The sequence below is a fragment of the Rattus rattus genome, chromosome 7 (genome assembly GCF_011064425.1).
Source record: "Rattus rattus isolate New Zealand chromosome 7, Rrattus_CSIRO_v1, whole genome shotgun sequence".
Classification (NCBI taxonomy): Eukaryota; Metazoa; Chordata; class Mammalia; order Rodentia; family Muridae; genus Rattus; species Rattus rattus.
Window position 1 is genome coordinate 21,827,658 of NC_046160.1, and position 18,789 is coordinate 21,846,446.

At 49.3% G+C, this 18,789-nt stretch overlaps 1 protein-coding gene across 1 annotated transcript in view; it reads right to left on the reverse strand.

Annotated features, from left to right (window-relative positions):
- The window catches only part of Plb1 (phospholipase B1), a 100,926-nt gene that overhangs the window by 27,532 nt on the left and 54,605 nt on the right, over positions 1-18,789 (reverse strand). Inside the window, 12 exon segments of the mRNA XM_032908580.1 lie at positions 4,247-4,318; positions 5,287-5,382; positions 6,718-6,826; positions 7,580-7,625; positions 7,628-7,656; positions 9,310-9,410; positions 10,121-10,186; positions 10,718-10,798; positions 11,159-11,210; positions 12,780-12,888; positions 13,471-13,514; positions 17,660-17,733. Coding sequence (XP_032764471.1) covers positions 4,247-4,318; positions 5,287-5,382; positions 6,718-6,826; positions 7,580-7,625; positions 7,628-7,656; positions 9,310-9,410; positions 10,121-10,186; positions 10,718-10,798; positions 11,159-11,210; positions 12,780-12,888; positions 13,471-13,514; positions 17,660-17,733 — 879 coding nt within the window.

Below are 18,789 nucleotides of genomic sequence, written 5' to 3' on the forward strand. Positions count from 1 at the left end.
TATTTTATTATCTGTCATTTTTCTCTCTTCTCTGTGCTGTTACCCTTTTCAAGTTGACTTCCTGTTTTCAGTCATTTCTTTTCCTCCCTGACAAACCTGCTCTCCGGGCCTCTGCTCCACACCTATCTGCTGTAAATCAGTGCTGAGACATGCCCTGTCAACATTCCCAGTCCACCCAGTTGCAGGTGATGGGTTAACCAAAGACGGGAGGAGGAAGCTGCAAAGGAGAACCGGGGGGAAATAAACCAAATAAGGAGGAAATCCAACATCGAGTTGGAGCAAGGTCAACTTAAGATCTGGACTAGCAAATACTGAGGTAGACCCAGAGCAGGGGCCACTGGGGGAACATGCTTGCAGAGTAGAAAGACCAAGGCTGTAAAAAAGGGAAACCAAACAGGAAGAGGTAGGAGGACGTGAGATGGGGAAGCAAGATTGTTGGGAAAGATGTCTTTAAGAGATCAGTTCCAGGTGTTGTTAGCTAAATCTCCTCGGTAAACTCAGCTGTAAGAGGCTTTATTTTGGCTCAAGGAGGGGTAGGGGTGGGAGGGAGGAGGAGGAGGAGGAGGAGGAGGAGGAGGAGGAGGAGGAGGAGGAGAAGGGGAAAGGAGGAGGAGGAGGGGGAGGAGGAGGAGGAGGAGGAGGGGGGGGAGGAGGAGGGGGAGGGGGAGGAGGGGGAGGGAGAGGAGAAGGAGAGGGAGGAGGAGGAGGAGGAGGAGGGGAGGGAGGAGGAGGAGGAGGAGGAGGAGGAGGAGGTTAAAATGACCGGGCCTGTCTCCCTTTTCTTCTGAGCGGGAGCGTTCTCATCTGAAACAGAGGCCAGCCATACTCAGGTGATGTCACCGGTGCAAGACAGAGAAGCTTGTAGTGGCACGCAGCATAGTTAATTAGGCTGTCTCTGATCAGTGTCATCAGCATCCCCTTGGGAGGGCAACCTGGGTGCCTTGCACAAAAGACAGACCTACACCTCTGTCCAGTTCCTGTGCCCAGAGCAGTTCTGAGCGGAGGGTAGCAGATTTGTCCCTTAGGCACAAGGGAGAAGGACATAAGATACTTCTAAGCAATGAAGAGCTGAAGGCCTAGGAGTGCATAATTTGCAGAGGGACTGATGCAAGACTTGGGGACGTACATCCCCGGGACAAGACTGGGCGTGGGTACTAATTATGATTCTCCCTCTACAAAGAAGCCCTGGCTGGAACTGGGACTAGTGTGGCCAGGACAAGAGAAAGCAGAAGCCACAAACAATTTTCACCTTTCTGGAAAGAGTTAGGAGTCACATAAGTATTTATCTGACCATAAGATCCATTAGTTAGGGGTGAGGAGAGGTTGCTGGAGGGGTCAGAGGACAAAGAAACCTTGGAATTCTTCCTCTGTCGGCTCCTGGTTGCTTGATGCACGTGAGTCAGACTGGTTTAAAGGCCTGGGGTGGAGCTGACTTCATGAGAGATTCCTGGCGGCAAGCCTGAGCAGGTAGAAGGGACGCTGCCTGGTTTCTGTGGGCTGCCATGGAGGCAGAGTCCAGGGCGAGAGCCAGCAGTTGAGTCAGCGGCTGGCGAGCCAGGCTGCTGCACGGTTAGATGGGAAGTTCTCCAGAGAAGGAAGGGGTCTTTCCTCCCGGGCGCTGGGCTCTGTAGACCACCACCTCCTCCCCTTTTGGTAGGAGCAGTAATCGTATACCATATGTAGTTTCCAAGGGGAAATGTGTTTTAAGGGGTTGGAAATTTAAGGTTGGTGTCTGGGTGGGGAAAAAATGGTGGTGGAGTGAGAGATGGAGGAAGTCGGCGATGTGAAGTTCAAGGTGGGGTGGGAGGTGTTGGGGGTGGGATGGAGCAACTCTAGAAATAGATCCACTTCAGTGAGAGGGATGCACACATGGGGAGAGAAGACAATAAGACTGAGGCAGCAAAGTCTGAGAGGAGCTGCGTTTTCAGGGTTAGACATAGGGATGCCCCTGGGAGGTGGGAAGAGAGGCGATCAGAAAAAAAAAGAAGAAGGTGCTTTAGGCTTCCCAAGTCCAGGGAGGCACAGATTCTAAGGAAGAAGTTAACTGTGACAGAGGACAAGACGAAGAAAAGCTGAAAGTGGAGGACAGAGCTCATTTTCCAGATGGCTCTGGAGTGAGAGAAACGAGGGGCCAGACTGTAAATGCAGGGAGGGAGAACCGTCCACAGAGCCAGTCAAGACTCAGCTCTAGGTAGTTCACCCAACCTGCAAATACATCGCCAAAGCAAACCCAGGGTCATCGCGAAGTCCCCCTACCTGGCACAGCAGAATGTGCGTAACAGTGAGGCCGGGGACCAGGGAGGGGAAGCGTACTACAAGTCCTCACTTCCAGCTTGCTGCCCGCCCCACCCCCACCCCATCCTGCTTGTTGCTTCTATGTTTAGACACAGCCTGGATAGAAATATGCAGTGCCTGGCCGCCGCCAGCTCACACGGAGATACGGTGGACTTTTGTACGGCTCGGATGGCAGATGGCACCTGAGGCACTGAGCAGTGAAGCTGGTCTGGCCAACAGATGGACCCTTTTGGAATGGGCTCCAAGGTTGCTTAGCAACAGCTTCTTCTGGGCTGGGCTTTTTACAAGCTCTACGAGGCTGGATCTCTCTCCTCACCTAGGTCAGAATGTCCAGAACGGAGGAGGCAAGCTTGAGATTCTAGGTAGAGCATCCCCCCCTTGTGGGGCTCCTTGCCTGAACTGGGACAGAGAGGGGCCTAATCTGCCTTGGGACTCACAATGAAGGGACTCTCCCTGACCCAGGGCTGGGTTACCAATTTGACAAACAATATATTTGTTGGGAGGGAGAGCTCATGATGGCTGAGGGTTGACACACTGGAGGGGACTCTCATGGTGGATAACTCAGTGTGGCTATACTGATTCAAGGGCTGGGGTACACAATTATAGGCTGGGAGACAGCTCAGTTGGCAAAGTGTTTGCCACACAAGTATGAGGACCTGAATTTGGATCCCCAGAGCCACAGGGCAGCTGTGGAAGTGTGAGTCTGGAATCCTAGAGTTGAGGAAGTGGAAACGGGAGGATTCGTGAGGTTTTCTAGTCAGCCAGTCCAGGCAAATTAGGAGAGCCTGCCTTGAAAACTAGAGTAAGGACCAAATTGAAAACATCCAACATCTACCTCTGGCCTCCCTGTGTGCATGTACGCACATCCATACAAACAGGGGTGCACATGTGTGGAAAATGAAATTATTATGGTACGATGGTTGCTTTGAAGTCCTCAAATGCTTCTCACTGCCCAAGTTCTCCAGGCCCCTCCCACAACACCGCTGGGTAGCCTCGGCAAGTGGACATGTTCGCACGTGGCACAGAGGGGCTTCATTCACCCAAGCTCCTTTACCCAGCATCTGATCGACTATTGGCGCTCAAGGCACCCGGGCACACTGATCATCACATGACCTGACTCTCTCTGCTTGGAGCACCAGATCCAGCCACTGGACCCTCTGCTACCGTAGCTCTTATCCCAAAGACTGAGACAGAAAGGACAGCTGACAGGGCGCATGGAACAGGATAGCGGCTGCCCTCGTCTTGGGATCCCCAGCAGATATCCCAAGGGAGCTGCAAGCCTAGGCTGAGGCTTTGCCTGGTAAGGGGGGTGGGAAAGGCTGGGGGCTGCCTGACCCAGGCTGGAAACCCAGCCTCCCAGATTAGGTCAGGCACTCTGCTTTTATGGCCACTACGGGCTCTCTAGCCTTGGCCTTATTTGGTTAAAAAGCCAAAAGCCAAAACCCGAAACGGGAGCTGAAGGCGATGGGAACATGAACCCGCCCCCACTCCAGGCCTGAAGTCACGTTTAATATCTTCCTCCTTAAAAGGAAACCTGAGTTATCCCCATGCCAATCCAGGCTGGTCCTTTCCAGCCCTCCTTGATGGTGGCTTAGGTGGGCTCCCTTTGCGGCTTCTGTTGTGGATCCTCTTCACCGAAAAAACATTCAGTCCAGGTTCTAGGCTCTAGTCCCTCTCTTAGCCCTCCGGCCACATTCGCATCTGCTCTTCCCTTTGTCGCACTCCTGGCCTCTGCTGCCCAGGCTCCTTTCTCTGTGTGGACACTTTTATCATCCATCTCAAGGAAGCCTCTCCACCCCCACACCCCTTCCGATTCCATCATTCAGCCTAGGGGCTGAGTAAGCCCTATTGAAGGAAGAAGGGGGGAGGGGGAGGGGGAGAAAGGGTATGAGGGAGAAGAGGAGGAAGGGGAGGGGGAGGAGGATAGGCAAAGCAGTCTCTCTCTTATTACCTTGGTGGGGCAGGCCAAAGCTATGAGTTCTTTTGGGTCCAAAGTATCAGTTTTCTTTCCCAGGGGTTCAAGCTGATCAGGGAAGAAAAGAAAAAAACACACCCAGTTTGTTTGTTTCTGTTGAACACTCCCTGGCAGCCTCCTGCAGCAGGGAGGCTCAGAACTCCATTTTGGCAGTAGGGCTCAGAGCAAGTCAGCTAGCTTTTCTGGAAACTCAAAAACATTTCTGAGGGGCAGTGCCGGGGCCAAAAGGAGATCACGAGGTTTCAACTGCTAGCGTCAGTATGGTGCACAGGAAAGGTTGAGCGAGGGGTTTCTGATGGTATGTTTTCGGGCTGAGTATGTGGGACAGGTGTGTGTAGTAGTAGTAGTAGTAGTAGTAGTAGTAGTAGGGAGGAGGAGGAGGAGGAGGAGGAGGAGGAGGAGGAGGAGGAGGAGGAGGAGGATGTTTATGTGGTGTGTTTGTGTGTTGTGTGTCTGTCTGTCTGTCTGTCTGTATGTTTGTAACATGATGGGGGGATGTGGTATATATGTATATGTGATATGTGTGGTATGCATGCACAATTATGAGTGGGTGCTTGTAGTGCTCATGAAGAGGTCAGAGGACAAGGGTCTTTATTGCTCTCCACCTTCATTTTTGAGTAAGGGACTCTGACTGAACTTGGGAGTCAGTATGCTGTTCTAGCTAGACTGGCTGGCCAGCACGCTCCTTGGATCTCTTTCCTGAGGCACTGGGATTATAGAGGAGTTCGCCCCTGCTTTTACATGAGCCCTAAATATTTGAACTCTGGTTTACCCCTGAGCCATCCCCCCAGCCCTCGGATAAACTTTTGTGTAGACAGCATCCCTCATCACAGCTGAGAAGCCCAGAGGAGAGAGCGGCAGTGTAACCCGGCCAGGCTGATCTGCAGGATCCGCTGTGGCCACTCTGCAAGACTAGCACAGCTGTGCCAGCTGCTGATCCTCTAGGCCTGTCCCACAGTCTGCAGGGCTGGTGCTTTTCACTAGGCTACCCTACCAGGAGCAGTCCTTTATCTTACCATATTGGCCCAAAGGGCTCTCGCGAGCTGAGTGTGGAACTTCTGGCTTAGGAGGATGCAGTCTGGGGCAAAGAAGGATGTATCTGGATTCCCATTCTGAAAGAGATAAAACATACTTCCTCAAGGTTCTGGGAGGTTAGAGCCGTGAACTATGTGATCCTCAAGACTGATCATGAGGTAGTCTTCCTGTGGGAACCCCTGAGGAACATGAGGGCATTCCCACAGATTAAATAGCTTTGGATGACCTCAAGCCCGCACCTGGTCTCCACGTTCTCCATATTTAATTCTAATAGTGTTCTATGTTTGAGCACATCTGTGTAATGCACTCATGCTGTAATGAAGAAGGACATTTCTCAGTTCCCCGCGCGGGGGTGGGGAGTGAGTCTTGGGTAGCATATTGACATCAACACAACAGGATCTAGAATCCCCGGAGACACCTCCCAGCATGTTGGTGACGGATTTTCTAGGTTAGGTGAATCAGGGCAGGAGGACCATCATTGAATGGGCTGGGGTACTGAGCTTCCACATTCCTGATTCTCTGCTTCCTGATACAATGTGACCAGCTTCCTCCTGCTCCTGCTACTATGGCTTCCCTGTCAGGATACACTGTATCTTCTTAAACTAAAATGTAAGCCAAAACAAACCAACCTTCCTTCCTCTCTCCTTCCCTCCCTCCCTCCCTCCCTTTCTTCCTTCCTTCAATTGCTCTGCCAGGGATTTTGTTACTATCGTGAGAATACTAAACTAGCGAAGGGTGGGAGGGTGGGGGCGGGGCTTCCTGCCTCAGCCTCCGCCTCCACAACCAGGTAGAGAGGATGGAAGTGGGCACCCAGCAGAACTGGCTAGAGTTGGCATCGGGATAGCTGGGCGCCCTAGTGCAGCTCTTTTCTCTGCAGCATCTGGACACAGTGCTCTGTTCTTTCAGCTTCCCTGAAACTGGACAAGGTCTTGGGCTAGAGGCATTGCCTACTCTGCCCACAGAGCTCTTCTGCGCTGAGAGGACGTGCCAAAGAGCATGGCCAATGGGCGGGAACACAGCACCAGAACTCTCCCTTATCACCGCAGGGTCACGGGAGAGAGAGACACGTGTGGCCCGAAGTCACTGGTGTAAAGTTGGATACCTGAGAGTTCCGCCTGTCTTCTATGCTCTATCTGATTTCGGAAGCGTATGTCACATCTCTGCACTTTTGTTCTGTGAGGCTCACGCTCTCCCCAAAGACAGCTGTGGCAATCTTATCTGTGCGACGCATAATGCCTGTGCTCAGATGTTAAATGTGCCTGCTAGCACAGCCTCTGCAGATCTCCCTGTGGTCTTCCTGCCTTATTCTCAAGCCGTAGAGGCACATGCATTCTTCCTGCCTTCTTGTACTCTTGCAAGGGTGGCCACAGCAATTCCTCCAGAGATCAAGATTGGGGGTGGGGGAAGCATACCTCTAGGATGGGGAGCCTGATGTTGAAGAGAAAGGGCTGCAGTACCACAGAGAAATCCTCCCGGGTGTCGTAGCGGCCTGACTCAACCAGTTGGAGCATGCTACTCTGGGAACACACGCACACACACAAACGCAGGTTAAGGGCAGGTGGCACATGGAATCTCTGTCCCCATCCTATTGGACAGGGAAACTGACTCAGCCTTTCCTATGATGTAAATGGATTTCTGATAGCAAATCCCATTCCAGAGAGTTTGGAAATGGTTTGTTTTTGTATTTGTATTTGTTTTGCTTTGTTTTAAACCTGCCATCTCTAAAGGGCTGAGTAGAAAGTCCCACAAAGAACAAAAACCAGAGAAGGTACTCTAGAGTTCATCACCCTCTCTTTTGTGGCCTGTCTGTGAGGACTGGTTTGAGAGTCAGGGCCAGAGATATGGGGAGAAGGTGGCTCCCAGTGTGGTTTCACAGAGCATCCCAGGCCTATTGGCTATCAATGAGAGCTGTCCTGACACCCCCTCTTGCCACACCAGTGTAGAAACCACACCAATTTTGTCAACCTTGGATGCCACTGGGGCATTTACAACCAGGAAAACTGAGTCTCTTAGCCAGGTTGGAACAGCGAGAGCCCAGGATGGCTGATGTCCTGCTCCATTCCTTCATGCCTCCCCTGCCTAGTGGGGGCTCTGGGCTGATGTGTGAAGAACGGAGGAGGAGGAGGAGGAGGAGGAGGAGGAGGAGGAGGAGGGAGGAGGAGGAGGAGGAGGGAGGAGGGGAGGAGGAGGAGGAGGAGGAGGAGGAGGGAGGAGGGGAGGAGGAGGGAGGAGGAGGAGGGGGGGCATAAGAAGGGGCTCCCTCTGCCTTCCTGGTAGGATTTGGTGAAGGCCTCCAACCTTGCCAGCTCATGGGAATCCTCCCTGGGGTCAGAACACAGTTGCACAGGACACTGTATAAAGAAGGGGGGGGGCAAGAAGAACCATAGCTGAAGCCCCATCGGGGACTGCTTCTGGCTGGGAGGGTTAACAGGGTTGACTCGAGCCCTGGTTTGGGAGCACAAAGTGCCTGGAGGATTTGAGGCACCTGTCCTAGGTACTAGAGAAAGAGCAGAGGAGTCTGAAGTTTGAGTGAGTTCCGGTCATGTGTTCTGTCGAGTACATGAATTCAGGCAACGAGAATATGATATTTAGTTAAAAAACAAAAACTCCATGCATCCTCTAGTATTGAAACAAGATACCAGGACACTGATACTCATACCCTGAGATGCCTCTTCCCATGGTATTCCATATATATATATATATATATATATATATATATATATATATATATATACACACACATATATACATATATATATATATATATATATATGTTGAAGATCTTGAAGATCTTTGGCTTATGGTGGAGATTACATTCCAATACACTCGTGGTAAGTTTAAAATACTGTAAGTTAAAATTCATTTTTCTGGACTGGGGAGATGGCTCAGTGGTTAAAGTGCTCACTGTGCAAGTGGAGGGAACCGGAGTTTGGATTCCCAGAATCCCCAGAAAGGCCAGCTGGAGACAGCAACCCGCCTGTGACTACAGCCCAGGGAAATGGAGACAGAGGATGCTGGAAGCAAGCCGGCTAGTGGGACTTGCCATAGCAGTCTGGATTTGACTGAGAGATAGTGCCTCACTGAATAGAGCAGAAGAGCAATCAAGGATGACCCCTGGCATCAACCTTCACAGGTGCACACAAGCATGTGCATGTACACGTGCATACATACATGTGATCATATACCTCTCCCATGGGAAAAAGAATTATTTGCTATATCCACCAAATATTGCATCATACACCATACACACACACACACACACACACACACACACACACACACACACACACACACATATATGAGTTGGCTGTTTCCCTTTGTGGTTGGGGGTCTTTCTTGGGGCATTGGATCCCTGCTGCTTCCAGGGTCACTTAAGAGCATGGCACTACATATCTCCAATCCAGGGAAAGACTATATTCTGTACATGTTTATTCTTGTGTGCACATTATAAAGATCAGAATCCTAAAGTCAAGGCTATCTGTATTCCTAAAGCCTTGAGGATTGTGCACTGGGCACAGCCAATCCCATGGGACTGTCAAGTCATTGGGTGCACAAAGAAGGTGTGAAGAATGGGGAATCACACCTGTGTACCCTCCACCCAGTTAAAGCAGAAAAACAGTAACCCTTTCCATCCCCCACCCCCACCCCTTTCTCTCTTCTTCCTGACAAGGTGCCTGGGTAGGGTGGTCTGTCTCTTGCTCTCTGTGGCAGTTTAAATACACACAAATAACTTTCAAATTGCCATTTTCAGTTTGGGCTACTCAGTCTCTCCAACAGAAGCCCCAGTGGCTCTTGCCACTACTCTCAGAAGTCCCTGCCTGGCATTTAGGATGTGGTAAGGGATCAGACCGAGGCTCCTGACCTCCCAGGAGAAAACGAACAGTCCTTGTTTATAGACATAGGCAGACTACGTGGCTGAAATGCCCCAGAGAGGCACTGCTGAATTCCAAGGCCAGACCAGGGCTGGAGATATCTCTCAGACAGGGCAAATGGTGCCTGCCTACCTGGTCTGATTCACAGGGCACTTGTCTGGGTTCTTCAGGAACACTTGCCGGATGATACTGGGGTTCATGAAGTCCACAAGGTTGACCAGGGCTCTGGGTACCTAAAGAGAAGGCTGCAGGTAGGACAAGCTCTCCCAGGGTTTGGATAGAGGCTCCCTTTAGACTTCCAGCTCAGCTCATCCCTGAAGTTCAAGAGACAGGTCCACTCGCATGGGAATACTTCATGGGACTGTGCAGCCCATGAGTGACATGATTACAGCTTCAGCAGAGATGGTACCTCAGGAATGACAATACATGCTAAGAGCACGGCTCTGTTCAGCAATCATTTAGTGAGCCAAACATATGGCATGATAGACAACTTATTTGTCAGGTCATTGGCTCCTGACCAAGTTCTGCCATCTTGATGTGGGTCAACTTCTTCTGAGGAGACACGGGGACTAAGATACCCAGCAGGGCATCTGGTGGTCAGAATGCTATTTCCAGCAGTGGTATAGAAGTGAGGCTAGGTATAGAAGCTCATTCAAGATATATTCTGTGGCTCAAAATGCAATGCCAAACCTGGCTACTGGCTAGCTTCTAACACCAAAAGTTGTCCAGGACAGAAACAGAAGTGCACAGTACCTTTCTCTCTTCATACCATAGATCCCTGGGGACACATTCCAAATGGAATGCAGCTGACTTGGGAATAAGACTGCAGCCTCTGGACAGGGGTAGAGCCCCATGCCCTTGCGGGCTCACCCCTTCCCCTCCACTCCCACCTGTACCTCCACTATACTGGAGCTGTGACCAAGTTCTAGAAGCCCTCACCCACCTCCTTATGCAGGATGTCCAAGGCATTGCGGAGATGGTCAGAAAAATTGGCTGCAGAGTAACGATTCTGGAAAGAGAAATGGGAGGAAATGAAGGAGTCGTTGGTTCCAGTGAGAAGGCAGAAGGGCCACGTGTGGGTTTCCCTTCTGGGTCCAGCCCCAAGGACTTGTTTCCCTCCCACCACCGTCTGTGAGTCTATCAGCATGCTAGAATCTGAGCTCAGTGCCGGACCACTCACTGTTGTTGTAGATGGGCCAGCTACAAGACTGGAATCATTAACCAGAGTGGAAGATGGAGACACTCTCCCAAATGCTTGGGGTCTACAGTTTCTTCTCATTCAAGAGTTGTAAGAAGGAGAAGCAGCACCATATATGTCTACCTAGTCCTTCACTGCTTGGGACATGCATGTGGTGCCAGACACCATAAGGCAGGCAGTATGGAGTGTGGATGCATGAATGTGTGCATGAGTTATGTGTACAAGTATACAATGCGGCTGGAGATGAGTGTCCCCTCGGGAGAGCTGAGGGGATCTTTCTCAGAGAAGATCTCCAAGCTGAATAGTCCAAGTCAGGGTCAGGCCCAGACCCTATCTCATTACCGAATCCTTGCAGAAGTCACACAAGTCACTGGCCCCAATCATCACGGTGATGACCTTCCAGTCTTGGTGGAAGTTTACTCTCTGGATGAGGAGGGAGAAAAAGGCCCATTGTTTCAGACACACCACCACAGCCCTTTGTGACTTCCTCGTCCACTTGAAATAATACGGTGAGAACCTCGAAGCTGATGGCATTTTAGAGACTTATTTATAGACCCAGATCTTAGCAACTGAAGGGACCTTCAAGGTCATCGTGACTGGCAGCCACTTTCTCCCTGTCAATGTAATGTCCTCTAGATGGCCTCAGGTAGGGTCTTCCCTATCTCTGCTTGAATGCCTCTAGCTATAGGGTGCTCACTGCTTTACATAGCAGACCATTACATTTGGGAAGACCTTAGTGGGCTAGACAACCGCCATTTATCGGTAACCATCAAAAGCACTCACAGTGTCATTCTTCATCTTCTGAATCAGAGTCTGGACTTGACTTGCAAGGTTCCTGAGGAAAGAAAGTCAGTTGTTCCCTTGAGAGAGTGTGCACGTTTGTCCTCTAACTCTACAGGGTCTGCACACTACAGGTTTCCATGACACTACAGGAGCTGCAGAGACCCCGAGTTTCACAGGCCACAGGGGCTACTATTGGAGGGACCGAGTAGACCAAACTGAAAAGGGCTATGCAGAGGGGTCTTTATGTGTGGCTAAACCACAATGGAGAGCAAGAGACAGACCACCCAACCCAGCCACCTTGTGAGGAAGAGGAGAATTGCCAGGAATGGAAAGGCTGAGACACACGCTTAGAAATTTATCTCAATACATTCTAAATTAATATTGAGAAATGGCCTTGTGAACAGCAAGCTGGGAGGTTGTCCTAAAGTCGTCAAAGCCACTCTCTGGTCTCATTTGTGCTCATGACATTCTTAGGGTCCCACACTAAGAATCCATTTGCCTTTCTTGTTCCATTCTTAAGCAGGTTTCCAGTATATAACCCAGGTTGGTTCACACCCTTCACTGTTTGGCTCACTTGTCTTGAATAGCTGGGACAGATCATGCAATTGGATGTTTGAATGTTTAGAAGGTTTCCTTTGCATCCTAGCTGCCTGGAGGCTGACGGTTTGATGCTCAGGTACGGTAACCGCGAGAACATTCATGTTGGCCATGTTGGCACAATCCCTTCTCGTTTGTCACGATGGTTGTGATTCCTCACGTGTGCCTGTATCATGTACCCACCTATGTGCATACATATATGTCCTTTATCTGTCACATGTGTAACTTGTTTCGAGAGACACTTTCCGAAAAGTGGAGAGTAAATGCATGACCCACACATGCCTGGGTCTCTTACTTGTGGCTCTCAGTATAAGTCTGAGTGATGGAGCCATAGCATTGTGGTCTCTTTGGACAGGAGAGTGGGATTGTATATCATAAGCTATTATAGAGACCAGCACACAGGTATTGGGGGCCTGCCTACCAACTAGAGATGTGGAGGCAAGAACTGTGTGTAGCAGGAACCCCAGGATTCTGGGACCTCTAGGAGAAGAATTAGTGCCTCCCTGAGAGACCATCCCAGGAGACTAGACAGTTTTGCCTCAGCACCAGCTGAACATCTCCAGTATGCTTTTTGTTAGCTCTACTTCAGGGCTGAGGAGAAGATGAGATTCTCCCAGAGGCTCCCTTAGGTTGGAGATCTTGGCTTTGATACAGTAAGCCTTCCTCTATCATACAGGGCAATTGCTACCTTGAGGCTCTGGGGACAGAGGGATTCTCTAGCACCATTATTTGAGACTAAGCTTCAAAATGTGCCAATATGCTGTCAGATCAATTCTTAGATGATACGGTGTATGAAAGCCTGACCTAGGAGTCGGGTAACAGATGTGGAGACACGACTCCTCCCCATGTCCAAAGCAGCTCTAAACTCCATGCTATAGCTTTGGTTGTGGATGGACAGGAGAGAGCACCCTTAAAATCATCCCTGCAGAGAGGCAAAGTGCTCCTTTGTAGGTCTCTGTGGGGTATCAGAGGGACTGACCACCTGCCTCTCTTCCCCTTTCTATAGCTCCCCCAAATGTCATACTCAGCCTTTGCCCCAGGGACAGCCTGGTTAAGGAACGCGCTTGCAGAGTTGACGTCACCAGTTCCGACTGAGTAGCCTGTGAGATTTCCATTAAATTCCCGGAGGATGTCTGGAAGGGGAAAAGTAGAGTCTAGCACATGTGTCTGACAGAAACTCTCTAGGTTGGAATGACACGATGACAAGACAAGGTTGGAAAAGTCTCACAGAAGCACTTTTCTTTGCCCACCTTTCAGAGAAGTGAAGGCCCTCCCCCAGCATTTCTTGGGCCAAACTGAAAAAAAAAACTCAAGTTTTGAGGAATTTTGTCCTAGGCCAGTGGTTCTTTAACTTCCTAATGCGGTGAGACTTTAGTACAGTTCCTCACGTTGTACCGACCGCCAAGACGTAAAACTATTTTCATTGCTACTTCATAACTGTACAATCCTAGTGTTACGAACTGTAATATAAGTATCTGATACACAGGGTGACCCTTGTGAAAATGTCACTCAACCTCAAAGGGGTCTCGACCCATAGGTTGAGAACCACCGCCCTAGGTCACCTCACAAGAAAGAAAAGGAATTGAACTCAGGTTTGCAGCCTCCATGCTTGATGCACATCCCATCCCTTCATGCCGACAGCCGAGGCCTCGTCTCCCACAGATGCACTAATTTTTTCTAGAACAGTCCCACTCAAGCCCTTGGTATCTACTTACTGGGCAAGGTGGTCACGTTCTCCAGGAACTTGTCCCCACCAGCACTGTAGGAAGTGAGCAAGGCAGGGAAAGAGAGAAAGTGAGTCAGTATATACACTTTACCAAAGAACAGTCCCCCACTGTCCTTAGATTTGCGGGATCCTGAGAACATTCTAGATTCACCAGTGGACTGCTCAGTCCAGGATTTGAAGCTAAAGGACTTGTCATCCTCTTTGGAGGGGAGTACTTAGCTGAGGACACTAAGTGCCCAGTATGGACTGTATTGTAGGCCTTGGCCCTCCTGTCCCAAGCTTAGGAGTTAGCTGTGGCCATCTCCACAAGACAGAGTAGAGCTGAGGTGCCAGGAGGGTCATTTCTAATTTAAAGCCAGCTTGAGCTGTGACCCTTGAGGGCACACATAAGCTTTTCCTGCTCACTATCAGGTAGATTCCAGTGGAAGATTCAGGGGACAGAAGGAAACTTGTTACCATCGAATGCCCCGTCTTATTTTATCTGGCCTAACTGCAAGACATACTGCCTAAGAGGAGGCCATTTCCTCACATGCTTAAAGGAGACACTCATTTCTATCTTTAAGATGAAAATCTAGATCTCAAATACTCTGTCTTCACTGTTTGGTTTTCCCCCGTGCCCTTTTGCTCAGTCCCGGCGTGTCATTTCAGGCCAGGAGGGTTTGAGGAGGCAGCCTTACTGAGCATCTGGCCTCCCAAAGATGGCCCTAAATCCAAGTGGCTCTTCAGTCAAGGAATGTTTGGAGTGAAGGCCACTGGTCTGTACCTGGGTGATCAAGGGCTCAGTAAGACAAAGAAGTTTGGATGAGCTCTGCCTGCCATATCACTCTGTTCTGTCCCCACCCCATGGCCCATCAGATGTGTGGCCCTTGAGCCAGTGACTGGGCTTTTTGTCAGTTGTCACGGATTCTTTTCTAGCTCTACATGCAGGCATTGCTTTGGAATCCTCTCTTCTCCCAACCACAGTCACCACATTGGAGCATTTTAGGCTTGGGAGGAAATTATAAACCCATTTACTGTCCCATCTGTTGTCTTCTGCATGTTTCTCTCAATAAACAAGATAACACACATAGACACATATATATACCATGTACCTCCCACAGTCATTTCTTAAAGGTAATTTGGTACAAAAAAAAAAAAAAAAAGAAACCCAGAAGGTGGGAGAACAAGACCAACACTGTAACACTGTTCCTGGTGCCATTTTAGAACAGTATATCCAAAAGAATGAAAGACACCTACACAAATAAACCCAGGGAGGTTCAAAAGTATGCATGTCGCCATTTTGATCGGAGCTACGTAAACATGAGAGGAAACAGTCACGTCAAACGTCTGGTCTATGTTCAACTCTTCATCGAGCGCAGTATGTGACACATGGGCTCAGGGCTAGACTCTCCTCAGTCATTGTCACCCAGAGCGCAGAAAGGTACAGATGTCTAGTGATATGTGTTGGAAGAGTTAGAACAAAAACAACGAGATGCAATTTTGCCTTGGGAAAGTCAATTTTATTTTGGTCCATGAAAAAAAAAATCCCAAACAAATCAATGTATTTCTACCAAAGAAAAAGCCACACTCGGAAAGCAGTGGTTATCAACCTGTGGGCCGTGACTTCTCTTAGAGGGTTGAAAGACCCTTTCACAAGGGTGGCCTGAGACCATTGGAAAACACAGATGTTTACATTATAATTTAAGAGTAGCAAAGTTACAGTTATGAAGTGACCATGAAAATAATTGTATGGTTGGAGGACACCACAGCATGAGGGACTGTATTAAAGGGTCGTAGCATTAGGAAGGTTGAGAAGCTGTATGAAAGCTCTCTGACTGACACACTGGTAAGTTAGCTGACGACGATGAAGAGACCTTCAGGCAGGCCAAGGGACCCTGGAGCCAGCCAGACCTCTCCAGGTCCTGGTTACAACCACCCATACCCCAAGAGCTGTGGGACCCTTTCTTTCCTGTCTGTATGAGGTCCATTTCCCTTACTGTTTCCTTGGAGGAAAAGGCCCAAGGTACTGTCTTAATTTTCCCGGAATCATTTAACTGCCTGGTATTTCCAGTTTAGTGAGCTCCAGAAAGTCATTTTTTTTCTCCAGTCAGCCTACTTCATACTCATTTCCCAAGGGTTGTTAACAGATATTCCAAACAAAGAGAGTTCTAGAATTAAGGGAAAGTCAGGATCAAACATAAAACATAAAGAGAGGTTTCCTTTGCAGCACCTCTGAGAGCCCTTTCGATGCTGGTCATGAAGGAAATAGTAGGTAATGTTCTACCTCAAATGCAAAGGAAGCCCCCTGTTGGACAGCTAACGTCCCGTGGGAGATCTCGGAGAAACACCTGTCTGCACCTGTCCATTGCTGTCACTCAGACTCTAACCTCACACTACCTTCAAGACAGGAGCACTTGGAGGAAGGAGTTTGGGACATTTAAGGTAAGTTCAGGGTTTTTATTCCGAATGGCAGCCATCATTAGCCGGGGGTGACTGGGCTTGTAACTACAAAGTTTGGGCATCTCATTCTTAGGAAAGACCAGACTGAACGTTTCCATGGCCGAGCAGGAAATCTAGCGGAAGGCTGACTTTGTGTCTGGATTGGGAGCCCCACTACCTCAGCTACCTGGAAGGCTGCAGCAATCACTTTGTGCCCCCTTGCCCCTCCCCCTCTCCCCCGCCCCGGGGTGGGGGTGTGTTCCTCTGGAGCTGACATTTGTGTGTGGTTTCCCTCACAGGATGATGATGACAGTGGTGGTGGTGGTGGTGGTGGTGGTGGTGATGGTGGTGATGGTGATGATGCCACTGTCTGAGGTGGAGCAGCTGTTGCAACCTGGGCCTCTTCTGGGTTACAGTTAAGCCCTGCTTCCCCCACTCCACTCCATTCCCCCTTTTCCTCACAGTTTCAGTAACATTCGGGGAAGGGCTGAGTAAATGAGGTTCAGTTTTATTCCAGGCAGCCCACTGGAGACCACTGACCTGGCTAAGACATGTAGAAATGTGGGGGCTCTGCTGAAAAGAAGTTACCTCACTCTGGGAGGAGAGATGGCCGTCACACTGAGGCCACATCGGAACTTCCGGGCAGGTCCTGCCTCTCTCTTACCATCAGATCTCTCTGGGCTCTTCTTAGCTCTAGCCACCCCCACCTTCTTCCCTGTGTCTTTCTTAGGGAGTATCCTCGAAGTGAGTGCACCCAGAAAAGGGAAGTGCTGTGTGCTTGCCGCTGGCACAAACAACTGCTCATTAAAGCTCTGCCCTCTAGTGGCAGGCTTGGGTCTAGCTTCCCTGGGTAAATTCTTAATTACTCACTAATTACTTTGAAGCATACAAAAACAGAAACTTTATTAGGAAAGAAAGGAACACAACTCACACTCAATTGTTCACTGGATGTACCCCTTTCCACCCCTTCCCTTGTCTGAGGGCAGGCCAGGTACTCTTTCTGGTTCCTCCTTTTCTCCTGTGTCCAGTCCTACACTCAGGAAGTTTCCATTTCTCAAGAGCACTAGCCAGGCGAGCACACAGCTAACATACTCCCCTCCCCCCAGACACCCAACTCAGTTCCTAACTCCATGCCAGCACACAGGAGTTGCTCAAAGTCACCCGTGGATTGCCGCTTGCCTCCAGCGTCTCCTCGGGAAGTGAGTATGTGTACATTATTTATACAGGCAGAGGTGTGACGGTGAAACAACATGAATACATACACCCAGACAAACACAGTAGCATCAACATATGGAAACAGACATGCAAACGGACCGGCGAGGAATCAAGGACTTGGAGCTTTTCGGGTACATTTCATGGTGGATTTTCTGACCCAGGAGTTTGGTAAGAACCTTGGTTTACTTTTTCTGCATAATTTAAAAACAGAAAGATCATTAACAGTAAGATATCTTCTTCAGTCAGTGTTCACAGTTTGCAGAAATATATAACTGCCCCTCTGAAAGTCCCCTCTAGACCTGATCCTGGCTCTCTGGGATTTGTGCCTTTGTAGGAGCTAAACCCAGCCAGTGCAAACTGGCAACCCTGGGAGGTAGACACGGGGTGGGGGTGGGGGTCAGAAACTCAGCGTCATCGTCCCTTTTGTAGAGAGTTCAGGGTCAACCCAGATTCCCTGAAACCCTGGCAACAAAACAAACCCACAAACCCCAAAAGGTAACAAAACAAACAAGCCCTCGGAAGAGGAGGTGAAAGGTCAACATTACCTATAGGACAGTCCTCGATACTGTGTGGTGACATCAGCGAGATCACCTTCTTGGGAGCTGATTCCATTGCCAGCCTTTGAGGACATCAAACGTCACAGGAAAACCAATGAGTCAGAGAGAAAGTGGGGACTATGGCCCCAGTGCACTTAGGGCAGCAAGAATGACATTAAGATTGGGAGCGAGGGGCCTAGTCTGTGACACCCCCCCTTTCCAGTTTTGTCTTCCCTTGCTATAGCTGCCCAGTTATAGAACTGAGGAGAAGCATGACTTTCCACAGGTGAGGGCAGGGGTCCAACTGGGATCACAGTTGTAAAGACTGGAAGTTTCTCAAGTGCTTTACAAATGGGAGAGAAATCGACAATATTGTTAACGTTAATATCACACAGGTCTTTATAGACATGGGCCAAAATGTTAAGCTGCAGCCACTGTGGTAGAGAGATTTCCAATGAAATCCCTCATTCCAATTTTTTTTCCCCTTAGAACTAACCTCCAAGAAGGCATTATAAAGGCCCCGCTGTACTGTCAGGAGGCAGAGCCCCGGGGAGGAGCATAGCCCAGTGTTAAAAGTGAGGAGCAGGGGCTGGAGAAATGGCTCAGCAGTTAAGAGCACTGTCTGCCCTTCCAGAGGTCCTGAGTTCAATTCCCAGCAACCACATGGTGGCTTACAACCATCTGTAATGGGATCTGATGACCTCTTCTGGTGTATTTGAAAACAGCTATAGTGTATTCACATACATAATATAAATTTAAAAAAAAAAGAAAAGAAAAATAAAATCTAAAAAAAAAAAGGTGAGGAGCAGAGCCTTATCCACCACTGAAGGAGAACGCTAATTTGGAGGAACAAAGAGGGGGTCTGGGCAGATCAAAAGGGAGGGAGAATGGCATCCACACAGGCATTGTTAAGAGAATTTTGAGTCAAAATGACGTAGTTTTGCATGTGTCAAAAAGTGTTGTTGGGTGTTCAAAAATATTCAGTTCATTTCTGAAAATACTCTTTCCTGCACACCTACGTGACAGAGCAGTTGTAGAAACATCACATTATTGCCATTCTCTTGGATGGACAGAATTAAAGCAGGAGAGTAAGAGGTGACAGAAGATGGGAGCACAGGCTTTGAAGTTAGGAGGGCAGA